The 27,691-nt window shown below is 47.4% G+C and overlaps 1 protein-coding gene across 1 annotated transcript in view; it reads left to right on the top strand.

The window, feature by feature from the left end:
* The window catches only part of LOC147891759 (SH3 domain-containing protein), a 78,296-nt gene that overhangs the window by 40,990 nt on the left and 9,615 nt on the right, over positions 1 to 27,691 (top strand). The window contains exons 8-9 of the mRNA XM_087388445.1: positions 15,034 to 15,096; positions 15,259 to 15,417. Of these exons, the coding sequence (XP_087244571.1) occupies positions 15,034 to 15,096; positions 15,259 to 15,417 (222 nt within the window). The remainder of the gene's footprint in view (positions 1 to 15,033; positions 15,097 to 15,258; positions 15,418 to 27,691) is intronic.

Below are 27,691 nucleotides of genomic sequence, written 5' to 3'. Positions count from 1 at the left end.
ACTGGCCCCCTCATCCAGCCGTCCCACCTGATATGCGATCTCTCCCCCAACTGAAGGCCCTCGGCGTCTCTGACCTGCCCATTCCAGACGAGCGGCTGGCGATCGATCTCCTCCTGACAGCTGGGCTGGGACTGTATGAGACTGAGACAAAGCCGCCTCCAAACCATGAGGAGGCTACGAACGAGTGGAGAACGGGGCTGAGTGAGCGGGGCAGAAGTGAAGATCCACCTGAGGGATGGTGGCCACTCTCCACCTCGGCGCGGGACACAAGAGCCTATTCCCTGCTGAAGTAACATCTTCCACGTCTGCCCCCCTGGGGTCAAACCGCGGATGACAAGCTTGCCTAACAAGGCCTGACTCTGAAGCTCTGGATCGATAACCCCCAGGCCACCCTCAGCCTGCGGAAGAATGACTGTCTGCCAAGCAACCCTGGCTCTGGTATCTCTAAGACCATCCTCCCCAGACCAAAGGAAGTTCCGAACCAACCTCCTGAGTTGTGCCACGCTGGATCTCGAGAAGCACCAGCATGAAGCCACATACCAAGCCGTGGCTAGAAGGACCTGGTTAACTACCAGGGCACGACCTGCAAGAGACAGCTTAGCAGTACTCCAGAAAGCCAGCTTCCGTCGGATGGAGTCTAGCACCGGGAGAAACTGCTGAGCTGGCGTGATGTCTAGGCCAACCTGGAAGCCAAGGTATCTAGCTGTCTGTCCTCGTGGAATCCATCTGAAACCCAGAAATCGCCCCCACTGAGAACACGCCCCAGGGTCTGTGAGAAAACCAACTGACTTGTTCCAGTTGATTTTCGCACCAGCGGCCGAACAGAAGACCTCCAAGGCCATCCGCACCCTCTCTAGCATCCTCTCATCATCCTGGACATAAAGGGCTGTATCATCTGCGTACTCCGAGTCCAGAAGCTCCGTGTCCTCCCGAAGTGGAAGGCGAACCCCTCGGATCCCGGTAGACCTCGCCCGGAGGTAGTAAGTCATGGCCTCGGCGAAGAAAAGAAACAGGTAAGGAGCAAGGGGGCAACCCTGACGCACTGATCTCTCCAGGCTAAAGCGCTCACCCATCCTGCCTCCAATGATGACCCTGCTAGACGCTGTCCTGTACAAAGCTGAGATACCCTGAATCCATCCTGCGGGGAAACCTAGCCGCTCCAGAGTCCCCTCCAAAAAGGCCCAGTCCACGCGATCGTAGGCCTTCTCAAAGTCGAGAAGTAGAATGGCAAGGTGTGATCCACTGTGCTGAGCCCACTCCGCCGCCTCTGAAAAGGTGAAGACATTATCCAAGATACTGCGATCCTGGACAAAGCCTGTCTGAGTGTCATGAATGAGGTCTGGGAGTAGAGGCCGAACTCTGGCACTGATCATCTTAGCGAGGATTTTGTAGGCGGTAGTAAGGAGAGTGATCGGACGCCACTGGCGGATCTCCTGTCTATCTCCTCCCTTCGGGATGAGGCAAATCAGTCCCGAAGAGAGGCTCTCTGGCATCAAACCGCTGCTGAAAATCCCCTGCAGAGCTGCAAGGAGGGGCTGATGGATCTGGTCCCAGAAGGAAGTGAAGAAAGCTCGGGGAAGCCCATCCTCTTCTGGGCATTTCTGTCCGTCGATAGCCATCAAGGCCTCTAGCATCTCATCCGAGGTAAATGGCGCCAACAACATCGCCTGCATGCTAGGCTGGACCAGGGATGGAATGTGCCTCCACACCTCCTCACGGGCACGACTAGCACGAGGGGCAAGCGGCTCCTGCTGGAAGAGGGTCCTGTAGAAGTCAGTGGCCAACCCCAGGACCTCCCCCGAATCCGTAACGATGTGACCATCCGCTGTCCTGAGACTCCGAAGCTGATCACCTGCAGCTCTCTGGCCATGCGTCCTGAAGAACTCTCTGCACATCCGATCACCCTTCCGGGCCCAGAAGGAGAGAGAGGCGTGATAGGAAAACTCTGAGCGGCGCTGGAGTGTCTCCTCCAGGAGGGCTCTGGCTCGAAGGGCCTGGATCCGAAGCTCCTCCGAGCCCGGGGAAGCCTGCTGGAGTCGCTGAATGGATGCAAGGTCCCTCCGAAGAGCTCTCTCTCTACTCCACCACTCCTGACGAACCTGTAGGGCTGCTAGCTGGCAGATCTGGCTGGACTCCTGCAGAGCCTGCGCAACTGAGTCCACCAAATCCGTGCACTCCCCCCAATCTCTGTCCCAAAGACTGCAAATACTGCTACGCACGTCCTCCCTCGAGAAAATAGAATCGGGGATCCTGCATGACCGGGGGGGGAGGGTCTGGGCTGCCGAATCTAATGAGGAGTACCGGCGCATGGTCGGAAAGTGTCGTCCCTGGAACTATACCCGCCTGACCGCCTCTACTGATGGCCCAATCACTGACATAGAATCTATCAAGCCTCTCCAGGAGTCTGCCTCCTTCCCTGCGGAAGCCCCAAGAGAAGTCCAGGCTCCCGTGCCAACGCCGGAAGGACGGGTCTCTCCAGCTGTCCCTACCTCCTGTCGCGAAGATGAAGGAGTCCCAAGCTGACTGCTCTGCCTGAGCCATACCTATAAACTCCGGACCTCTGCCCTGCTGGTCCTCCAATGACTCCAGATTGTTGAAGTCACCTCCAACAATCCAGGAATCCATGACTGGAAGAATCCCTGTAAGTGTCCTCCAGAAAGTGGCTCTGCATCGGAGGTCTGTAGGAGCGTAGATGTTGAGTATTCCAATTTTGGATCCCTCCAAATCCAGGCCTACCCAAAGGGCTCGGCCTGGGATCAACGTGCCATGACCGAAAACTCCCTGGGCTAACTGCTCGCACACGGAGGTACAGACACCCCCACTCCTCCCCTGTGCGCCGATCGAGGGCTCCCAGTAAGTGTAGGAACGTCCAGGGAGAACCTTCCCGCAGCTACGGGAATGAGCCGCAGAGAGCTTGTGCTCTTGGAGCAGAAGTACATCCAAAGGACCAATCACTGCAGGCTGAAGTTCCTGCCGCAAAATGAGCTTCCTGGGACCACGGGTGCCAGAAGAGTGAAACCCGTTCACATTCCAGGATACGAGGTGTAGGCTCATGGCGAGGGATGGGGGGCTGCGAACAACTGTCTGCTCGCGGTCGAAGTCGATGAAGAATCAGGCATGTCGGAGTGGAGGCGCTGCCGCTTATGAGAAGGTTTGGAGGGGGAGACGGGATCGTCCTGCCCGTCCTTCAACACCTTCAACAAAGGCGAGAGGCCTTTGGTGCCATGAACAAATGCTTTCTCGAGCCAGCTCGAGATCTCTGAAGTGGTCATCCCATAGAAGGTGCGGAGTTTCTGATGGGACCAAGCTCTGACATCCTGGGGGAGAGGCCATGACGGGGTAGGTCTGAGGATCACAATCAGTCGGAAGCGTTTGGCGGCACAGCGCCACCGCAAGCGCACATCGCCCTCGGACCACTGAGTCTCGAGAAGCTGCCCACCGGACGGGCCTATCCAGGAACAGACCTGGGCGTGTGTCTGCTCTCTGAGCGCCTCCCAAACCGAGTCGTCTGTCCAGGTCTCGGTGCCATCGCTGAGGAACGTGAAGGCGAAGCTAGGGCCATCCCTAGGGGCCAAGGCGACAATCTTCCCATCCGCCCCTTTGCGGAGCAAGAAGATGCTGATGTCGAGATAAGCCGGGAAGGTCCCAAGGTCGGCCACGTCCAAGTAGTCCCAGGGGCCTGATCTGTAAAAGTCTCGAGGAAGCGCTCTCTCCTGAGGCTGAGACCCATTAGAGTCTGCCACTGAGGGGCTAGCGGCCATGGAAGCCTGCTCCGGTGGTGGTGTAGACTCCGGGTGACCTGCCAGCGGGGGGGGAGGGGGAGGAGGCTGAGGGGTAGGCGACTCGAGCTCCACGGAGGCGACTGGCGGAGCAGGTGGAGGAGGCGGAGCGGGGGCTGCCCTCGACTGGGAAGCCGAGGGTGCAGCTAACACTGTAGAGGAGTCGAGGGGAGCGGAGTGAGGGGGGGGATGGGGACTCCTCTGGAGCTGGGGCTGAGAGGGAGGAGAAGGAGACTGAGGAGGAAGAGACGGAGGCTGAGGCTGCAGGCCGGGTGAAGGGAGGGGAAACTGGGGAGGGGACTGGGACTGAGTGGAAAGGGGCGGGGGAGCGGGAGAGGGGGGGATCTGAGGCTGTGAAGGGCGGCCTGCCGTCGACGAAGAAGCTCTCCCAGGTCCCTGGGGCAGCTACCTGTCAGGTCTCTGGGGTGCTGCTGCCGGAAGGGTAACCTCTGCCTCCTTGCCTTTATCCGAGATCTTCTTGTTCCTTCCTCTTTTCCTTCTAACCTCGGTCCAGCCACCCACTAACTCTGGACCGGACTTCGCCTGCCTCGGCTCCTCCTGACGTGACTGTCCGGGGGGGGCGGGGGCGGAGGAGGCGGGGACGGGGGGGGTCGAGATGAACTGGCGAAGCGTGGGCACGCAGCCGCCAAGTGCCCAAAGCCATGGCACCTCAGGCACTGACCTGGCTGTCCGGTGACTATCATGCTCTGGGTGATGCTGCCGGCATCTGTCACAATCTCGATCACTGCAGGGAGGGTCGCAGGGTCTGCCACAGCCACTCGGACACGGGGGGCTCCTGCCGTGGTCACCGCATCGGCGAAGGTGTCGTGCATAACCCATCCAAAATGGGAGCCCAAGTCCCTGACAATCGGCCGCAGCTCAGCAGCAAGCCCTGGAAAAACTAGTGTCACTGGGTGGCGAGGTATACGGAACCGAACATCAAAATCTGCTGCGCTGAATCCACGGTACCACGGGACTATCATGATAATCTTTCCATCCACCGATGTGGGGGAACCGGCAATCAGGTTGCTCGCAGCTTTCTCATTGGAGAGTTTGAGCCAGAAGATGCCCCTTCCCATGAGGGCCACCTCCTCAATATGGCCATCCTCTAGCAGGAGAGTGGACTGGAGCCAGTCCCTGATGGCTGCTCTGGAGGGAGAGTGTCCAATGACTCTACCGTAAACAGAGGTACGGGCAAAGTCAGTGGCAACCTCCTGCACACGCGATGATTGTTGCTCTGTCAGGATAACGCGGTAGGCATCTGGAGAGGGAGGGTCCGACTGGGCCTCCGGATCCGGGCAGGGGGCCGCCATACCGCCAAGACTAACTGCAAGCTTCCGATGAAGAACAGGCTGCCACCCCAAAAGGGGAGACGAAGCGGGAGGATGGCGCCTGGGTATGGAAGGGATGGTGGCGGAGGCGGAGGGTGGAGGCGGGGTGGGGAAGTGAAGCAGAGGGGCGGGCGAAGCGAGGTGGGTGAACGGGGGGGGGTCGGGCGAGGCGGGGTGAAGGGTACGGGGCAGGCGGGTGGCGCGGGAGGGCGGGGGGGCGGGGGTGATGTGGCGGGGGCGGAGGGGTGAATCGGAGGGCCCAAAAAAAAAAAAAAAAAAACGGGGGGAGCGGAATGGAGGCGAGGGGGGGTGGAAGGCGGAGTGGCGGAGAGGCGGGTGAGGGCGCGGGGGACGGGGGGGAGCGGGATGGAGGCAGGGAGCGAGGGGGTCGGGTGAGTGAGGCGGGGAGCGGGATGGAGGCGGAGAGGCGGGGAGCGGGGCGGGTCGGGTGAGCGAGGGGGGCGGGTGGGCGAGGGCGGGCGAGGGCGGAGAGGCAGGGGGCGGGGGATGGGAGGCGGCGAGCGAGGCGGAGGGATGGGGGACGGTGAGCGAGGCGGCGGGTGAGGGGGATGGCGAGCGGAAGGCGAGGGTGGAGAGACAGGGGGCGGGGGGTGGTCGCGGCGGGGGGGGGGGGGGGGGGCTAGGGAGTGGAGGTAGCTAGCGAGGGGGAGAGGGAAGCTCGCAGGAGCTCGATTCTGTCTGGATGGTTTGCATGAGCTGGATTACAAAGGCAATTTTACTATAGCATATGATTAAACCATGGATCTCATAAGAGCCCCTAGCTATACTGAACACACACCATCCACTCCAGATACACCAAGCTCTAAATCAAGCCAGTAAGATAGATCATTCTCATTTGGCATTTGGCCTAAAAATGAGGATAACTACATTCTCTGCAAATCACTTCATCAAGGGAACGATGGATGGTAATGCAATCAAGATAGTATTTCCGGATTAACCTTATTAAATGTATTGTATATATCCATGAAACCCTCATCCATAGAATCAAAGACAATTAGAATTAGGACTGTAGTCCTACATGATAAAATGTTTAGGTTTAACACTCGAAGCCCAAGCATGATGATCATGATCTTGTTGATTATCATTGGACATAGAAGAGGGTTGAGTAGTAGAGGAGGCCTCTTTCTCTCTTTCTTCCTCGGACTTCGCTGTTTTACGGTCTGGTTATGCTGAAGTACAAGCATGATAATGCATCATTGAGACTGGGTTGCATTAGCTCGTGGATGAGCTTGCATTAGCTACGGGCTCGTTAAAAGTTCACTCATGCTTAACAGTGATTGCATAGTTCTTTGAGCTGTGTTTGGAGAGGTCTAGTTGGCAAAGAGGTCCACTGTGGATTTTTGCAGTTCAAATTCATGCTTCTGAAGTTTGTGGGCAGGCCAGTGATGCTCTTACCAATTGCTTGGGTATCTCAGTGAGGCAGTAGAGACCTGCAGCAGTTTGGGGAGTTGTGTGACCTCGCTTGGGCTGCTAGCAACAACTCCGGGTTCTTATGCAGGTGTTTGCATTGATGTGGATGCCTATTGTCAGTGGGGTGGGAGAGCAGGGCCTAGCAGGGTTAGTGTTTGGGATACTGATGCCTACTTAAAGTGTGAAGAGCATTGAATGCAAGTGAGATCGAATTCATAGTGAATTCTGTTTGCTGGCTTTGGCAAGTAACATGTTCTGTGTGGGAATATGTTTTTGGTTTCTTTAGGAGATGGGTCACATGCAAGGAGTGGTTGCTAGGCAGATGGCACATCTTTGGTACAACCTCGTTGCTGAGTAGGCAGGGGTCGAAAATCCATGCTTGGGATGGGAAGTATCCCTGGAACCCCGAGAGGGATGGTACATGTGTGACTGCCATAGTGTTTGCTGTGTTGTGATGCCAGTTCTCTTATTGGAAACAACGTTGTTGTATCAGGATATGTGCGAGGGAGAGACTATTGGTCATGGCAGTCCTGGACAAGGAAGAAAGCTTGTGTATGCTTTCTTTCTCTTCTTTGAGCAGATGGATGACTAGTTGGGCACTAGTGACAGTTGTGGGGAACTGAGTGGTGAGTGGGCTGCTAGTAACAGTTCTGGGCTGTGTGTTGGAACACTGAAAGGAAAGAGTAGAGTGGACACAAAATCAGAATACTTGCTTATAGAATGAAGAAGAAAGAGGTCCTTAAGTAGGCACCTCATACAAGGTCACTGACATCACTGATGACCTCAAAGCTCCACAATCATCTCCTCAATCTGCTCCTAGATTCACTCAATCATCCTATGTGGCTTTTCCACCACCTAACTGTGCTTGTGGGCACCTAACTGTGCCTCTAGCACTCACACATAGAAACATAAGGTGTGCCTGAGGCATACACCTTGAGATATCCCAACAAACCCCCCCTCAAGGAAATGCCTCAGGCTATGTCAAGGATACATCTAGTCTCATAGTTTCTCATGCCATCTCATGGTGGTCAAGGATAAATCTATGGCTAGGTTCTCATGCTAGCAAGGGTTCCCTTGGGTGTAAGGTAAACAAAAAGGGATACAAACAGACCTTCCAATGGTTATCTCCCCTGCATGTACATGCACACAATGTCTGCAGGAGGTACCATGGAACAAAACATACACATGGCCTACATCATAAGGTGACCAGAGGTGTTTACAAAACACACAAAACACAATAGTTTATTTTCATTCATTTTGGAGGACTATCCAGGCTGAGTACCTTGACATAAAAAGAGAGATCTGGAGCATACATAGAGATGAGTCTAAAATGCATAATCTTCAAAGGATGCCACATCTTGTGGAGGCTCATTCACTGTAAGTAGATTTACATTTTCTGTCTTTGCTTTGGCTCTGCAAAACTTCTCACTATGGTTGTTTTTGCCACAGTGCTTGCATGGATTTACTTTGAAGCAGTCCTTTGAAAGGTGATTTGTCTTTCCACAGTGATTGCAAGGAGTATACTTGCCCTTCTGGAATTTCATAACATAAGCAGTGTCATTGCCTTTCCTTAGCTCCATGTGCCTTTCTTCTTCTTGGAGAGCTGAGATAATGCCTTCAAGGTTAGGATTGGGAAGATTCTTCAAAGTGCTAACAATGTGATCAAAACTTTCAGGCATACTCTTAAGTAACACTGCCATAGCATCATCAGGGGTGATAGGAGAGTTGATAGAAGCTAATTGAGTCATAAGACTCCGCATATAGTTGACATGAGCAGCTAAAGTAGTATCACTTGCCATCTTTAATTCAAAGAAAGAGATTTTAAGTGATAGTTTAGATATGTGAGAGCTTGCACCAAAAATCATGTCTAGCTTCTGCCAAGCTTCCGAAGGAGACTCCAAGTCAGAGATATGATGTATGTAATCATCACCCAAAGCTAAAGCAATTATACCATATGCTTTTTCTTCTCTTGCTGGATCCCTTGCCGGTCGTGTCGGAGTTGAAGATTGTCCAGCATTGGAGGCCGTAGAAGAAGCGGTAGGAGTAGGTTTGACAAGTCCCCATAAGTTCTCCCGCATCAATGCAAATTTTACCTTCATTTGCCATGTATGGAAGCCCTTTCCATTGAACTTCTCAAGATTATATAAGGTAGCCATGAGAGGGTCTAACCCAGATATTGGGCAGTGTCTATCTCTCTTACAAGGCAAAAATAACTGAAATACTTCCAAAGTATGAGCACTTGATGTAGCAAATAGTAGTGACTAGATTTCAAACAATGATGCTTCCTTTTACATGCTTCATAGAAGTGGATGAAATAAACACTTTCCAATCAAAACCAGGTCTAGCAAGTCAAAACAAAACTGAAGCAACACTTGTAGTGAAGTTATTGAAAACTTCAAAAGACCAGAAATGCTAGAGTAGCATTTTATGTAGCATCATTTTCAAAAGCTTGTCAAAACTGTCAAAACTAGAGAGCTGAACTTGGAGGGCTTATAGCACACTCTTCAAAGCAAAAGAAAGGGGGCTTTCTGAGGCAAAAGAAAGCTGGTATACCACAGTAGATCCTCTGGGAAGGAGAGGCGAAAAAACGCGTCAGGTCGCCTTCACCTTCTTGAACAAAGTCGACTGGTTTTTCTCTGTTTTCTCCTTCAATATGCAGCCATTGCTGCTCAGATTTCAGCACAAGGTAGCTCTACGTATGGAGAAGCTTGCCCTGAAAGGAATTAGACAAAGACGGAGCAGGCGCAAAGAAAACGCAGGAAGAAGATTCGACGACTTTCGTACAATGGCGACCAGCAGAGCGTGTAGTTCTTCAATTGCTTGCAGCCCGAAATTCGCCCCAACAAGAGGGATCTCCAATAGGAAGGGCGTGGGAAATGGGTGAGAATCGGAGGAGAACAAGCTCAAGCAAATTTTTGGAAGAAGAGGGAGAGATGGTGAAGAAGAAGAAGAGGAAGAAGATGATGATGTGGCAGAAATGGGCTCAACGGGGATCAAATGGCTCTGATACCATGTTGGAACACTGAAAGGAAAGAGTAGAGTGGACACAAAATCAGAATACTTGCTTATAGAATGAAGAAGAAAGAGGTCCTTAAGTAGGCACCTCATACAAGGTCACTGACATCACTGATGACCTCAAAGCTCCACAATCATCTCCTCAATCTGCTCCTAGATTCACTCAATCATCCTATGTGGCTTTTCCACCACCTAACTGTGCTTGTGGGCACCTAACTGTGCCTCTAGCACTCACACATAGAAACATAAGGTGTGCCTGAGGCATACACCTTGAGATATCCCAACACTGTGGGCAAGCTTCTTGGACTAGGGATGGAGACCTACTGCCAGGAGTGGTGAGAGTAGTGAACAGTAATGGTTTTGCGGGGTATGTGGATGCGCACTGGGATATGGAATGCCCCAGTTGTAAGGAGTGTATCCTTTATGTAGCGTGGATTTCAGGGCCTCTGACTCAATTAAAGAAATGCCGAAAGGGGCGCCAAGGTTTGGGGCCAATCTGTGTCTTTGTCTTGGTGCAGGGGCACTCTAGCTCCCAATCTCTTTTGCTGAATTGTTAATGTAATGGTGTTGACTGGTTACTTGTAAGTTTTACTGCCCTTTGATTTTGTTGAAGGCCGGTTCGATGGTTCCGTCGCCAAGACATCACCAACTTTCTCAAGGGGGTGAGTTTGTGCTTGCTTTGATGAGGAGACATTACCAGCTTCTTTAAGGAGGTGAACTTGTGGTTGTCTCTAGTGCAAGTATTGCTTGCTGTAATTGAATTGCAGCATGGAGAATTCCCAAGTATGTCACATAGTGATGAGGATTGGGATAGTGGACAGGAGTCCTCCCAACACTGGAGTCTGGCATGCAGCTAGGAATGCAAAATGGAATGCATGGCATTATCGGAGCTCCTATAGGCATGCTTGGTATGCAGGGCACTGGGGCTGGTATAGCAAACCTTGCTATGGGTAATGGCAAGGTTGGTCAGGCTTATGCTGTCCACTGTGATGTATGTGGGAACAACATTGGTGCAATTTTCATGCAGAATGGATGGGTTGTTGCCTACGAGAGTAGAATGTTGCAGTATATTGAAAGAAATTTGCAAGTATATGAGAAAGAGTTGCTGGCTGTGGCTCTTGCTCTCTCTGCGTGGGAGCATTACTTGCTGGGGGCTGATTTCACTGTACAGACAGATCATCAGACCTTGAGATACTTTCCTCACTCAGACTAAGTTGTTTGAGAAGCATATGAGTCTTGTGTTGGATGCAATGAAGGACTAGTATGTAGAGGATGGCAAGCTTGGAAGGCTCTAGGATCAGTTGTGTGATGGACAGCAGCATTTGCATTATACTTTGAGATATGGATTCCTTAAGATGCATGGTCGTCTTTGGTGCTACAAGCCGACTAGCATGCACGGCATCAACGTACTGATGTTTTATTGAAAGCAGTCGAGACTTTCTTTGTCCAACTTTGTGACAAGAGATGGATGTTTTTGTAGGGATTTGCATTGTATGTTAGCAGATCAGTGTTGTAGCTTACTGCTTGAAGCTACCAGATCTTTGGAGGATTCATAATGCTTGACATGTGAATCTTCTCAAACAATTTCAGGAGATGTGCCAGAGGATATGCCTTCTGTGTGTAGCCAGAAATTGGGGAACTTGATGATATCTTAGTTCCAGTGGAGGTATTGGCACATAAGGGAAGGGAAGTCAGAGGTAGAGTTTCTCTGGTTTGTATGCAAAGTGGCTGGAAGAGGGTGATGTGGCAGATACTCTTCAGTTGTTTCAGCTTTACTTGGAAGCTTTTTAGCTTGACCCAACTTCGGTTGTGGCTTCTTCAGGTTCAGCAGAGCGTAGGTTTGGAGCATGGCTTGATGCTCAAGAGAGGGGTAGAATCTCGGTCTCTTTGTATAGACAGGCTCAGATATCTGGAGGCCGCTTGGTGACATTGTATGTTTCACCCGAGGTACCGCTTGCTGACAGTATATCTTCCTTGGGACTTCTATGATCAGAGTACTAGTCTCACTATGCGGTTTTTGTAGTGTATATGGATTGCAATTTGCTACCTGAGGCTATGAACAATCATATATGCTATGCCAGTTTGTGATACATGCTCTAATGGTGGTATATTCCCATGTATTTCAGAATGCAATCGAGGACGCTTGCAATGTTTCAAGAGAGGGGGGTGTCACGAGGGCGTGATTTCTGGTGTATGAATGTTGGCCTCAGAACCCCGAGAAAACAAGGGGCGTGGGCAAGGGTTGCTTGATATGCTAGAACTCCTAGCATTTGTGCCTTGGGGGAAAATGAAAGGTCTAGGGCCAAGAGGGACCCAAAGAACCTTGGGATTTTAAGTGGGTCATTGGTGGCCTTTTTAAAAAAGGCCCCACTAGAGGGGGCCTAGGGGCAAATGTAGGCCCTTGGGGCCAATGGGCTGCCAAGTGGCAAGTCCATGCAGACCCTTTTAGAAAAGAAGGCCTCAGAAGGCCTTACGAAAGAAAAATGGCGCACGTAAGTTCACGGGAGGAGGAAAAGGAAAGATGCGGGATCCTTCGTGGAGAAGTGGTTGTACGGCTTCAGGGGCTGGACGGTCTGCATGCGATCTTTGGCTGGAGCAGCACATCTTTCCGTGGTGGTACCATACGATTGTGTAGGAAACAGCTGTACAATTGTACGGAGCATCGGTACGATGTACGGGCTACGTACAGAGTTGTGTGAAGTTTCTGGGCAAGAAGAACGTATGAAGGTTGGTACATGGACTGGTCAAGGTCTCCAAGGCTGCTCAGAGTTGAGGTCTTGGGCTGTTTGCACAGCAGGTTTGGCCCAGTAGTGGACTTGTGCGTTGTTTGTACCATGAACAGCCAGCACTAAGGAGTCTCCCAGGTTGTCAGCTCCATTGATGGAGGTCTTAGCTGCTCATAGGGCCAAGTTCACAGCCCATGAATTGCTCCGGAAGGGGCTGGTTGTATTCCATCGTTTCTTTCTCTCTTTTTTACTCGGACTTCGTTGTTGTACGGTCTGGTTATGCTGAAGTAAATGCATGATAATGCATCATTGAGAGTGGGTTGCATTAGCTCGTGGATGAGCTTGGTTTGAGCTCCGGGCTGTTTAAAAGTTCACTTATGCTTAACATTGATTGTATAGTTCTTTGAACCGTGTTTGGAAAGGTCTAGTTGGCGGAGAGGTTCACTGTGGATTTTTGCAGTTCAAATTCATGCTTCTGAAGTTTGTGGGCAGGTCAATGATGCTCTTATGCATTGCTTGGGTGTCTCAGTGAGGCAGTAGACACCTGCAGGGATTCGGGGAGTTGTGTGACCCTGTATGGCTGCTAGCAACAACTCCGGGTTTTTGGGATACTGATGCCTACTTAAGGTGTGAAGAGCATTGAATGCAAGTGAGATTGAATTCATAGTGAATTCTATTTGTTGGCTTTGGCAAGTAACATGTTCCGTGTGGGAATATGTTTTTGGTTTCTTTAGGGGATGGGTCACATGTAGGTAGTGGTTGCTAGCCAGACGGCACATCTTTGGTACAGCCTCGTTGCTGAGTAGGCATGGGTCGAGAATCCATGCTTGGAATGGGAAGTATCCCCGGAACCTCGAGAGGGATGGTACAGGTGTGACTGCCATAGTGTTTGTTGTGTTGTGATGCCAGTTCTCTTATTGGAAACAACGTTGTTGTATCAGGATATGTGCGACCCATAGGGTGAGAGACTATTGGTCATGGCAGTCCTGGACAAGGAAGAAAGCTGTGTATGCTTTCTTTCTCTGCTTTGATCAGATGGATGACTAGTTGGGAACTAGTGACAGCTGTGGGGAACTGAGTGGTGAGTGGGGTGCTAGTAACAGTTCCGGGGTGTGTCACGTGTGCAAGCTTCTTGGACTAGGGATGGAGACCTACTGTCAGGAGTGGTGAGAGTAGTGAACAGTAAGGGCTATGCAGGGTATGTGGATGCCCACTGGGATATGGCTAGTTGTAAGAAGGATTGTATCCTTTATGTAGCTTGGATTTCAGGGCCTCTGACTTAATTAAAGAAATGTCGAAAGGGGTGCCAAGGTTTGGGATCAATCTCTCTCTTTGTCTTGGTGCAGGTGCACTCTAGCTCCCAATCTTCTGGTAATACTTTTGCTGAATTGTTAATGTGTAAGAGTTGATTGGTTACTTGTAAGTTTTACTGCCCTTTGATTTTATTGAAGGCCGGTTTCAGATCCTCTTTGTATTTGTGCATGTTTGGATGTTCTCTCTTGAGTCTGTGGACATTCGGGTGATTTTGAATAACGAGCAATGTTTGAAAACTCGTTGATGACCTCATAGACCCTATGTTTGGTCTTGTCCTTTGAAACTATATCTTTCTTGTCTTTGTACACTTTCAATTTACATCTTTCCTAGCATTCATTTTTTAAAACCATCTACATCTTCTCATGCTTCACTTGTGGGGGGTTGAGGCCTTTATTGATGTGACCCATGATATCTTCATGATGTAGACCTATGATGCCTTCAAACATAAGCTCTCGTCCTTTGCATAGCAAGCATTGCTTCCACATTCTTGAAATGTACTATGAGGGGCGTAATTTCAAAATTGCAATTTGTATATGGGGTGATTTGAATTGGCAGAGTCCCTCTTCCAAATTTCTTACGAATGGGATGTTCTGTCCCCTTCTGACCACTTTACCCTGTGACAAAGTCTCCTTCACTTGTGATTCGTTGGCTGTTTGAACTCTTTTATTTTCGTCATTACCTCTTGTGACTTCCAAGTTCCTTTAGGTTGCCTTGTTTTTTTACTAGTCTAATTTCATGTAGTCAAATTGATTCGAGTTTCTCATTCTTGGTCTTGAAGCCCACGAGGAAATTTGCATTTCCCACAAGGATTCCGTTGCACAAGCATTGAACTTGTGGCTCGAGGACGGTGATTCTCTCATTACCATGAGTGAGCCCCGTTCTAAGAGATATCTTCTTAAGTTTCAATAAAAAGACATGAGAGCGTGTCGTTGTATGTGTCTCCCTTTGGTTTGTTTCCAAAGAACCCACTAGGTCCAAGATGCGGGCGTCTTTTGTTTACAAAATATAAGCTTTTCTGGCTTGCATACTAACCCTTTCTAACATCTTCCTTTATTACTATGGTTTGATCATTTTGGCATCTCTGCCTATTGTTTCATGTTTTTGTTTTTGCATTGTATTTAAACATCTCTACTTCTACATTCGCATGGTTTTGAACCTTTTAAAGCAGCTTTGGTGGAGTTGCTGCAGCCTGCAGCCACCTTGGAAGTACCTCCACATGATGCATCTGAATGCTCCCCCAAAATGCAAAGGAAAGGGACCCTAAAGGAGTGTATCTGGTTCACCATTTATTGTGCCAAGCTTGTTTCAATGCTGTCATGAATGTACAGACTGGATTTTTCTCCGTTCGGGGAGAGAGATGGGAAGGGAGGGAGGTTTATGCAAAATGATGTGGTCTATTGGGAACTTTTGATGAGCCATATTGATGAGTTTTGTCAGGTGGAAGCTGAGCGGATGTACCATCAGCGGGCAGCAGAGATTCTTGATCAGCTGCACTCACAGGTCAGTGACAGATGACTACTGATCTCTACCTAACTTTCTGGCTGGTTTTTTAATGCTATAGTATCCATTCCAAGACTGTCCATTTACGACTTTTAAGGAATTGGATTTGGTTCGGAAAAATCTAGGCAGAACTTGTGTTTACTTGAGCTCTGGTATGCACAGATGGTTGCTGAGCGTCAGCGTAGTGAATCAACTCCTTCAATTAGTGCATTGCCTGAGTCCTATATACCACCACCATCATATGACGATGTCAAATCCAATGGGCCAGATTTCTCTTCTGGAGCAAGTTTGACTCAGAAAGCGATGTATTTTTTTGCAGAAGTAAGATACCTTCTTGTAGGCGGTCTCAGACTCTTTCATTGTTTAAACGATTATCCTTGACTTTTATGCTTCTGAAGTTTGCTTGGGTTGTATCGCTGTGTGTCACTTATCTGCTCTAGCAATGGGGCTGATTGAGATACCAAATTTAAGATTTGTCTATGTATTTGATTTGATTTGTTTTGATTTTTTCACAGGGACCTATGGCTTATTCAAAGTGAGCTCACTAGTTCAAGTAAAAGAGGTTGCAGGCATAACTTGAAATTAGTTTTGACAAATTGCTTGAATGTAGGAAAGAAGGGTATCTTTACGATGAATCTTCTCTTCTGACCTTCTGACACACTACGTAAGCTTGCATATATTCAAGAATGCTACGTTAGTTTTGTGGGTGTTAAAACGCCCATACAGTCTCCATTTCCCCCCCCCCAAAGAAAAGGACCTTCTGTTACAAAATTGAGGTCAGCAATCCATGGGACACTTGACCGATCAAAAGGGGGAAGGTAAAACCAGCCTCAAGGCTAACAAGAGGGTGGTAAAACACTAACCAAACAAAAGCCTTCACAATAAAATACTCAGCAAACACTCCACAGACAGAAAGGGGGAGCTAGAGCACTCTTGCTCAAAACACAAAGACACAGACTGGCCCCAAAGCCTTGGTGCCCCTTTCGGTATTTCTTTATCAATTGAAGAGTGCCACAAAGAGATTACACAGTGAGTACCAACTCACACGCATTCAATGCTCTTCTCTAACTCCGAGGCATCAGTATCACAACACATTAGCCCTGTGGGGCTCTGCTATCCCAACCATGTGACCATAGGCATCCATACTCAGTGCAAACACCTGCATTTAACTTGAGAGTGCCTTCTAGCAGCCCAAACAAGGCCACACACTCCCCAGACAATCTAAAGTGTCCACTGGCTCAATGGAATACCCAAACAATGGGTGAAATTATCATTGAACTGCCCCCGGTGCTCAAAAGCACAAACAATATCTGCGAGCATACCTTGTGATCACCCTACCAAGCAAGATTCTTGAAAAACACAGCCCACTGCTCATTGGACAGCATGACCCAAAGCATAACTTTTGTGTGCATTCTTCTTACCAAGCATGTACTATGCTGGTCATTACTTTACCCACTCCCGGGTAGTTGGCATTTAATACTGCCCAGCTATGGGTATACATCCTGAGGCAACAGCCAACCTATCAACCCCATACTTGCAAGCCGCCCAAAGGAACAACAATTACAGCGGATAATATGGCAAAGTTGTTCATGCAGAACATCTTCAAATACCATGGGATGCCTCAATCTATCGTAAGTGACAGCGATCTGCGCATGACGAGTCTCTTTTGGAGAGGGCTCTTCGAAAATATGGGCACTACGCTGAGATTTTCATCTTCTTTCCATCCTCAATCAGATGAGCAGTCCGAAGAGGCTAATTTGACTGCTCTTGATTTGCTGAAATGTTATGTGTTTGAGCGTAAGACACAATGGGAGCGGTTTCTACCCTTAGTAGAATTTGCTTACAACAATACTATGCATATTTTCACTGGGAAAGCTACTTTTGAAATAGTGGAAGGAGGCAGGAAAGTTCCACCTTTCTTGCATACAAAGGATAAGATTTTTGAAGCTGATAGGTATGTTGAAAGCATGGATGTGGCATATAAGAAGGTGAAGCAGGCTCTCCAGAAAACTCAAGCAAAGCAAAAGAAGGCAATTGATCGTCACCGTCGTGAATTGATATTTAATGAAGGTGATTGGGTTCTTTTGTGTTTTGAAAAAGCAAGGAAGAAAAGAAAAGAGACAATTGTTTCCCAAACTAAGCATGAGATATCATAAGCCTTTTCATATTTCAAAGAAAAGTGATGTAGCTTACAGGTTGAAGCTACCAGATCACTGGAGGATTCACAATGCTTTCCATGTGAGTCTCTTTAAACCTTTCAAGGTTGATGTGCTAGAGGATATGCTTGATGAGATGCAACCAAAGATTGAGGAATTGGATGAGATCCTAGTTCCAGAGCAGATTTTGGTACATAAGGAAAGGAAGATCATAGGTATAGTTTCCCACCGCTACTTGGTAAAATTCAGAAATTATTCTCCATTACATGCAAAGTGGTTGGAAGAGGGTGATCTGGCAGATACACCTCAGTTATTACAACTCTATCTAGATGCGTTTCAGTTGGAGCCGACCTTGGTTGTGGCTCCTTCAGGCTCAGCAGAGCATAGGCCTGGAGCATTGCCTAATGCTCAAGAGAGGCGTAGTACCTCTGTCTCTATGTTACAAACAGGCTCAGATATCTAGAGGTCGCTTGGTGATATTGTTTCTTTCACCCGAGGTACTGCTTACTGACAGTATATCTACCTTAGGACTTCTATGATCAGTGTACTAGTCACTATGAGTTGGTTTTTACAATTTATATGGATTGTTATCCTAGGTTCTGAACAATCATATATGCTGTCTTCAATGGTAATACATGCTTTTATGATGGTATATTCAAGTGTATTTTAGTTATTGCATATCCTTGTAACATTTAGATGCAATCGAGGATGCTTGCCAGGTTTCAAGAGAGAGGTATGTCAGGAGGGCGTGAGTTTTGATGCTCACATGTGGCCTTGACCCCGGTAATTAAATGACGTGGTCACGGGATGTGGGTGTGCAAGTTTCTACTAGGCAATTGTGCTTTGGGGGCAACTGAAAGGTTTAGGGCCAAAAAGGGGCCCAAAAACCTTAGGCCTTTCAAGTTGGACATTGGTAGGCTTGTAAAGAAGCCCCACTAGAGGGGGCCTAGGGGCAAATGAAGCCCTTGGGGGCAACCCAAGGCATGGGCTGCCACGTGGCAAGCCCATGCAAGCCCCTTTTGGAAAGGAAGCCCAAGGAAGACCTTGGGTAAAAGTTTGGACAGAAAAGGATGGCGGGGGGACAGAATCACGAACGGAGGTGGTCTTACGAAGGTTGGCGCCTCCACGGAGAGAAGGCATATAGTCCGTACAACGGTACGGGAGGAGCAATTAATGCTGCTGGTATGGCGACATACGGACGGGTATTGAATCCTATGTACGGGCTGGTACGGCATCCTAAGCGTAGGCTGGTACGGGCTGCAAGTATGAGCTAGTACGGGCTGTGTATGAGGCCTTAATTGCTGTTGGTACGGACTGTGTACAGGGCCTTAATCGCTGTTGGTACGGGCTGTGCACGGAGCCTTAATTGCTGCTTGTACAGACTATGTACGAAGCTCTCAGCGCAGTTGGTATGGTAGGTTGTGTGGGATTTGTACATATGGTCAGTGAATTGTACGGTCAGGTACGACAGTACGGGGTAGGAGTTCTTGTACGGTGATCCACGTGCTGTGGTACAAAGCATCTGCAGCCTCCACTACGAGTTGCTCATGGGTGAGTGAATGCCTACTATAAGCAAATGAGTAAGGGCAGGCTGGTATAAAGCTTAGAAATTGTGGATCATGAGACCTAGTATCCTTTGCAAAAACTAAGTACGTAGAAATATGATGTTTCATTATTGAGCATATAGCTGAAGCAGATACAAGAGGGACTGACTCTCCCTTTAGTTTGGCATCCAAAACATGCTTCTTCCCTCTATGTTCCAGGGAGATCTTTGTGAGAAACAAGGAGAGCAAGAGTGAGAGCTAAATGTAGGTCTAATCAATAGTGGACTGAAATGAAGTGAGTACAAAACAGAGATGAGGCATTTGGTCTAAGTGACAAAACCCTATCTAATCACTAACCGTAATTAGAAATTAGACTGTGGTTAGGGGGAAAAACCTCTAAGAGGGAAAAGTTTACATTACATTGACCACTGCCTGGAGTATAATAATAATTCTAACACCCCCTGCAGTGCCAATGTGGTGTACAAGGTGGTGATCAATCACCAAAAGGAGATAAGTTTAGGGCACTGCAAAATGCCTCAAACTTCTCATGTGGAAGTGCTTTGGTGAAAGATGTTTGTAACATTGTCATGTGTTGACACATAGATAATACTGATCTCCCCTGCATTCAACTTCTCTCTGACATAATGATAATGAACCTCAATGTGCTTCATGCGAGCATAAAACATAGGATTCTTTGGCTCTGCTATAGCACTCTGACTATCAGTGAGAATTGGAGAAGGACCCTCCAAAAAGAGACGAAGATCAGCGAACAAACGTCGCAGACAAACACACTCAACTGTCGCTGTGAAAGCCGCCCTGTACTCAGCTTCACATGAGGAAGTAGCCACTGTAGATTGCTTCTTGCTCAACCAAGAAATGCAAGCTTTGCCCAAAAAGAAACAATTACCACTAGTGGACTGCTTGGTATCATAGTCTCCAGCCCAATCTGAATCACTATAAGCATGCATCTGCAAGTCACCCCCCTTGGGAAACATCAAGCCATAAGAATTTGTGCCTTGTAAATAACGGAAGATGCGTTTTACAGCCTGCCAATGTGTTGTCTTTGGGTTGTGCATATATCTGCTCACTTGAGATACTACATACTGAATATCGGGCCGTGTATTGCACAAGTAGATGAGGCATCCAACGGCTTACAAGTGTGACATCCACTGATTCACCTGTATCATACATAGTAAGCTTCAGCCCCGGCTCCATGGGAGTGGCTATAGGCTTACAATCATGCATGTTGAACCTATCCAAGAGCTTATGCACATACTTGGATTGAGACTTAACGATGCCACACTTGTCTTGTATAAATTGGATCCCCAAATAAAAATTTAACATGCCTAAATTTGTCGTGTCAAATTCAGCTTTAAAATCTGCAATTATTTCCTCATTTGACCCTGTGAGCAGCATGTCATCTACATAAAGAATGATGACCAAAATATCCCCCCCATCCTTCTTGATTAGAGGGTGCTTTCCGTGGGACTATTATGTAACCCCTTACTTGCCAAGAATGCATCAATTTTGGCATACCATGCACGTGGGGCTTATTTCAGCCCATATAAAGCTTTGTTAAGCTTGCAAACCTGAGTGCATTGCCAAAAAGTTTAAATCTAGGAGGTTCTTTGACATAAACCTCTTCTTGTAAGTCCCCATTAAGGAAAGTTGTTTTTATGTCCAACTGATGGACATTCCAAACAAAATTTGCAGCCATTGCAATAACTGACCGTATGGTGGTCATCCGGGATGTAGGAGCAAAAGTCTCCTCATAATCTATACCCTTCTTCTGTGCATAGTCTTTGGCAACCAGCCTTGCCTTGTACTTGTCAATGGATCCATATGGCTTCCTTTTCACCTTGAAAAACCACTTGGTACCAATGGCATGCTTACCTGGTGGCAAATCCACATCATCCCAAGTCTGATTTTTCTGAATGGACTGCAATTCATTGTGCATGGCATGCATCCAATGCACATTATCCTTTGCTTCTTCAAAAGAGTCAGGTTCTTCTTCATCAAGAAGAGTACCTGCATAAGCTGTCTCAACTGAAAGTGTTCTGCTCTAGCCGAGATAGCATGACCTCGGAAAGATCGGTGGACATTTTCTCTTAGATGACCGACTTTTGTAATATTTTATGTGCGTAAATAAAATGGTCAAGAGAAGTAACTGCCAAGGTCCTAGGTGAGGGTGTAATGGCATTGACTAGGTGGTTCTGAGTGCTAAGGCCTAGGTGCACCTAAATGTGTAAAAATGCCAAGGGACAAATGTTCTAAATTGTGCCCCAAGAGAGGGGTAATTGGTGTACCAAGTAAAAAGGTCTAAAATGATGACATGTGGCAGAGGGAACCATCTAGGGAGTTGTGGGTTTGTGGATAGGCATGAGAGAAAAATTACGTATCTTAAGTAACATGCGATCCACGAAATTGGCTGGGTGGAAATTTGTGATGCCATCGCCTGAGAATTTGCTTGCCCGTGATTGACGAAACTATAGAGAATTAGAAAATGTTTGTTTCATTTGGTATCAGAGCACATGGTAGAGATCAAGGGATGGACGAAAGACCAGAGCTTCACGCTGGACGAACGGGCTGATTTGATGGATCACAGAACTAGAACGGTTTGTGAGATTTAATCGGCGCTGACATGCGACGTGATACATGAACAGCAGGGCGTGGGGACAGCGTGGTGGCTGAGTTCGTTTTGCGGGAGATCTTCGATGAGCGTTACCTAACAGGTCGACCTCCGGTGGTTCCAAGATCAATATCAAATTATTGATAGAGTGGAGGGACGTAGCTTAACCGTCAACGCGGAGGGTCTACACCAGGCGCGGGATTTGTTGGAGTGAAGCGATATGTGGAGCGGGGTGATAAATCTGCGTAACAGCAGACGGAAAAAAATAGATGTTCCCGTTTTGCACAGGCCGGAGGATTTCAAAGCATCGTGACTTGTACCTGTGGTCCAAAACCAGCGTAACAAGGTTCAACAGGAGGAGTGACGAGTGATTTCTGGGTCTCGGTGTGCCTCCGACGATTTACTCCAGGGAGCAAATTTTCTCTTCTTCTATATCGAATTTTAGTTTCCAGTTTGCAGGCGATTTATTCGTGTACAGCAAAGGTTGCAGTTTATTATTCCTGTACAACAAAGGGAAATCTGGGAAAAAAAAAATCCCTTTGAAACAATGGAGGCAGAGGGACAAGATTCCAGGGTGAATCCTAGTGAATCTAGAGCACGGTCTACACAACAAGTGTCCCATCACACAACACCTACTCTGGTGGGTAGGATTTCGGTATTAGAAGATGCTTTACAGCAAATCATGAACCAGCAGCTTCAAGTGAACGTTGGTCAAAATGAGATTAGGGAGATGGTGCAAGCCTTGTCGGCTAGGCCATCTAGAATTGACAAGGGCAAAGCTCCAGCAGAGCCAGAGCCCAGTATACACTCATCAGAGCATGCGAAGGTCAAGGTGCCTAATATTGCCAACTATAGACCGGAGAAGTACGCTGGTCCGATGACCGAGCGCAGTTCTGATGTGATCGAGGTTTGGTTACACAAGTGGAAAGAAACCTTCGCCATTTGTGAAATCAGATCTAGTCTAAAGAAAATCCGTGAGGCCACTCACCTGTTTATTGAGGCAGCGGATAGATGGTGGATAAAGCAACAGAAAGATCAAGTTGCCCCTACCACCTGGGAAGGGTTTAAAGCTGAATTTAAGAAACACTTTCTTTCACCTGACGAAGAGTCCCGAGCTTGGGATGCTTATAGAAACCTTCGCTAGAGGAATTTGTCGGTGGCAGAGTACATTGACAAGTTCAGGGAATGTGTTATGAAGATAATAGACCCTCTCCCTATGTCGGTTCAGTTGAAAGACTATATCTATGGACTGAACGATAAGATTAAGATGGAGGTTCGGGCTAAATATGTGACTACATTAGATGAATCTATTGCAGTGGCCCTGAACTATGAGGATGCCAGAGGCAGATCTAGTGGATTTGTGCAGGCAGGGACTCAAAATGAGTACCCGAGAAAAGGGGGATTTCAGAGGAAATGGACTTCAAAGACAAGTGTCTTGCAGCCAAGTGGCCAAACCAAGCAGGTGAAGCCGGTTGAGGGACCAGCAAAAACAAGTACCACCGTTGGGGTGAAAAGAAAAATAACTCCAATGGCAGCGCGGGCTTGGTCAAAGTCCTCGTTGACCCCTGAGCAAAAAGAGAAAGCTAGAAAAGAAGGATTATGCTTCGGCTGCCTTCAGCGACATCAGTGGAAAGATTTTCACTGAATAAAGACCGTCGCGCGGCCAATATGATAATATCTGAATGCGACGCGGAAATGCAGGAGAGTCCCAATGCGGAACATATGCATATGCAATTGGCGGGACCTTCTTTGAGGTTAGTACCTGTGTTGTTAAGTGTGTCTGTTACTAAGTTAGTAAGCGGTGCACTTGATAACATCCTTTCAAAGCCCGCAGCAACGGGGTATACGATTTTCGATGAGCCCGAGTTGATTAAAATGAAAGGGCAAGTAGCCAGTCATGATGTGATTGTGTTGTTTGACTCAGCGTCAACACACAATGTAATCAACTCGAAGCTTATTAAGAGGCTTAAGTTGAAAACTAGTCCGTCTGACTATGCTTATACGGTCAGGATGGCGGACGGAAGTTCAACTGAAGTATGGGACCAAAGGGTTACCCAGTTGGAACTTCGAATTCAGGACTATGTTGAGAAGTTGGACTTTGAACTGACCAGACTTGCTCACGCAGATATAGCCCTAGGCATGGCTTGGCATTTTTGGAAAAATCCAGCCATTGATTGGAAAAAGCATATTTACCAGTTCAAGATGAACGGAGTAGAATATGTTTTACAAGGTGAAAAGGATTTACCTCGAGGACCATTGATTTCAGCCATGGAAATTCGGAAGACTCCGAAAGAGTTTCTGTGTCTGTGTATAGCATCGGTAGAGTCGATTGATGATGCATCGACTAGCACTGAGGGGGCGGAACCTGTAAATAGACCTCCCTATAGAATGAGTTTTACTGAAGAGGTGGAGGTGCGTAGACAACTGGAAGAATATCTCAAGTTGGGGCAGATTCAACCAAGTTTCTCACCTTTTGCTTCGCCAATGATATTAAAGAAGAAAAAGGATGATACGTTTCGCCTCTGTATAGATTACAAAGCTTTGAATAATATCAGTGTTAAGCATAGGTATCCGATGGCTCGGATTGATGATTTGCTAGATGCATTGCATGGAGCCGTGATTTTCAGCAAGATAGATCTTAAGTGTGGCTACCATCAGATCCGGATTAGAGCCAAGGATGTGCATAAAACCGCTTTCAGAAGTAGGTTTGGTCATTATGAGTTTTTGGTAATGTCCTTTGGACTTACCAATGCTCTAGCGACATTCGTCATGCTTATGAACAATTTACTACGTCCGTATATCGAAAAGTTTGTAGTACATTTTATTGACGATATTCTAGTGTTCAGTAAAAGTATTACTGAGCATCGTGAACACTTGAGAATAGTGTTCAGTATTTTGAGGAAAGCCAGTCTTTATGTAAATAAAAAGAAAACTATACTGTGTATGGTTAGGCTTGAATATTTAGGATTCATAATTACTCCACAGGGGGTATAAATGGATCCGAAGAAAGTGGCTGCGATACTAACTTGGCGAATCCCTTGGAGTCTGACCGCATTGTGATCATTCTTGGGATTTGTCCAATTTTATAGAAGGCATATCAAAGGGTATTCCGAAATAGTATCGCCATTGATTGATCTGACCTCAGATAAAGTACCTTTTATATGGGGACAGAATCAACAAGAAAATTTTAACACCATAAAACAAGTTGTGGTCACAGGACCGGTGTTAAAAATAGTTGATTTTCAGAAACCGTTGTTCCTTGAAACCGATGCAAGTGGCATTGCGGCAGGAGCAGTTCTCCTTCAAGAGGGAAGGCGAGTAGCCTTTGAAAGCAAGAAGCTTTCTCCCTCTCAAAGGAATTGGCCAACTCATGAATTGAAGTTGTATGCTGTTATCCATGCTTTGAAAACATGGAGGCATTATTTGTATGGTTCAGAGTTTTATGTGGATGTGGATCATGATACTCTGAAACATTTTTATAAACAGCCTGACTTGAGGGGCCGCCAAGCTAGGTGGGCAGAGCTCATGTAGGAGTTTAATTTGACGATTCGGTACTGAAGAGGAAAAGATAATAAGGTTGCTGATGCGTTGTCTCGCATTATGCACCATATGAGTTTCACGGTATTAGAGAGTGCTCTAATGACCGAGATCAGAGAAACTCAAAAGGTGGACGAGTTTGTCCAGAGCTTATGGCCTAAAGCTCATGTGTTACAACCTGGGGAAAATGAAAAGGATGACTTGGCATCCGGAAAAGGCCAAACATATGCAAGATATACCAGAAATGGCATGTTATAGTACCTAGTTAGAATGATCTCAGGCAGAGAGTCATTCAACAGTGCCATGATAACCCATGTGCGGGACACCCAGGAGTCGAGAAGACATATGATCTCGTGAAGCGAGATTTCTTTTGGCCAAAGATGAAAAAGCATATTCATGAATATGTGACACGGTGTTTCTCGTGTCAAGTAAGTAAGGCCGAGCGGGTGAAGCCACCCGGACTTTTACAGCCCTTGGAAGTACCACTAGGTAAGTGGGAGAGTATTTCCATGGACTTTATTGTAGGACTGCCTACGACACAAGGAGGGTATGATTCTGTCCTTGTGGTGGTTGATCGTCTAACCAAGATGGCTCACTTCATTCCGGCTAGGGAGTCTGTTAGTGCCCCGCAAGTGGCGGATTTGTTTATTAGACATATATTTCGTCTGCATGGATTGCCTAGATCCATAGTGTCAGACAGAGATGTCAGATTTACCGGTCATTTTTGGACCGCAGTATTTGAGGCACTAAGGACTGAGTTGGGAATGAGTAGTGGAGATCATCCTGAGACGGATGGTCAGATGGAGAGAGTTAACCAGACTTTAGAGGATATGCTGAGGGCATATGTGTCATTGAGGCAACATACATGGGACAAGTGGTTGCCATTGTTAGGGTTTGCCTACAATGATAGAAAACATTCCTCTACAGGGTTTAGTCCGTTTGAGCTGAACTATGGTTATAGACCAGCAAATCCAACTATAGTTGGAGTACCTCAAAAAGTGCCTAGTGCCGCGAACTTTGTAGTTCAGATGCAGGAGATGCTAGCACTTGCGAGAGCTAATATCCGCCAGGCTATGGATAGAGCCAAGGTGTATGCGGATGAAAACCGGTCTATAAGAGTATTTAAGGAAGGAGAAAAAGTTTTTCTCAGAGTTCCTTCGCACTCGAAGTCGTGAACTTCAGGAGAGTCTGCTAAGTTATCACCTCGATACTGTGGGCCGTGGTTAATTCTAAAGAGAATAGGCAAGGTAGCCTATAAATTAGAATTGCCACAGGGGTGTAAGGTGCACCCGGTGTTTTATGTTTCTCGTTTAAAGAAATTTTTGCATATAGGTGATTCACTAATCGAAGGTGTTGTTTTGTTTCAGGAGATAAAGGATAATGCAAGACGCAAACCAACAAGAATCTTGGACCGAGGAACAATGCAAGTGCACAATCGGAAGATCCCCACGGTGTTGGTTGCATGGCATGGTCTACCTCTATCGGAAGCTACTTGGGAATCCGTATACCAGTTACGGAGAGTGTTCCCAGATTTCATCATCAAGGACGTTGATGCTTGAAGAGGGAAGGAATGTTATGCTCTAGCCGAGATAGCACGACCTCGGAAAGATCGGTGGGCATTTTCTCTTAGATGACCGACTTTTGTAATATTTTATGTGCGTAAATAAAATGGTCAAGAGAAGTAACTGCCAAGGTCTTAGGTGAGGGTGTAATGGCATTGACTAGGTGGTTCTGAGTGCTAAGGCCTAGGTGCACCTAAATGTGTAAAAATGCCAAGGGGCAAATGTTCTAAATTGTGCCCCAAGAGAGGGGTAATTGGTGTACCAAGTAAAAAGGTCTAAAATGATGACATGTGGCAGAGGGAACCATCTAGGGAGTTGTGGGTTTGTGGATAGGCATGAGAGAAAAATTACGTATCTTAAGTAACATGCGATCCGCAAAATTGGCTGGGTGGAAATTCGTGATGCCATCGCCTGAGAATTTGCTTGCCCGTGATTGACGAAACTAAAGAGAATTAGAAAATGTTCGTTTCAGAAAGAGCCCCCCCTACATGCCTTACTGCACTATGAGTCCTGCCAGGCAATGGGGCCTCAAGCCTACTCTCCTTGAGAGTCTGTAGCAACCAATTCGAGATTGTTTTGGCTGGGTGTATCTCTTGAATCTCTTGTTTGACAACTTCATCCACACCTTGTGGAGGTACAAAATCAACCAGTGGCTGAATCGGGGCATGTGGATCAGGAGGAGGTTGCTGTAAATTCTGATTTTCAGCATGAACCTCAGCTGGGAACCAAATGCTATAGGAAGCATCCCCTCAAAAACATCATCTGAAGAAGCTGGAATATTAAATTCAGCATGTGTATGTGCTGAATTCTTTGAAAAGATAACATCTCTACTAAGAAAAATCTTGCGAGAAGTAGGATCGTAGAGACGATAGCCTTTGCTTTGTGCATTATACACAACTAAAATGCATTGAAGTGCCTTATCTAACAACTTGTGTCAAAATTCCATAGGCATGTAGGCATATGCAACACAACCAAAAACTTTGAAGTGATTCACTGAAGGCTTTCCTCCATGCCATGCCTCATAGGGAGTGATTGTCTTCAAAGCCTTTGTGGGAGCCCGATTTAAAACGTAGTTTGCACACATGAGGCCTTCAAGCCAAAACCTGTGAGGCAACTTTTTACTGGTAAGCATGCATCTATCCATCTCCATAAGAGTGCGATTCTTGC

This window comes from Dipteris shenzhenensis, chromosome 17 (assembly GCF_047967505.1).
Source record: "Dipteris shenzhenensis isolate YYH24624 ecotype China chromosome 17, Dip_SZ_1.0, whole genome shotgun sequence".
NCBI lineage: Eukaryota > Viridiplantae > Streptophyta > Polypodiopsida > Gleicheniales > Dipteridaceae > Dipteris > Dipteris shenzhenensis.
The sequence above is the reverse complement of the archived record's forward strand: the minus strand, read 5'-3'. Positions and strand labels throughout refer to the sequence as shown.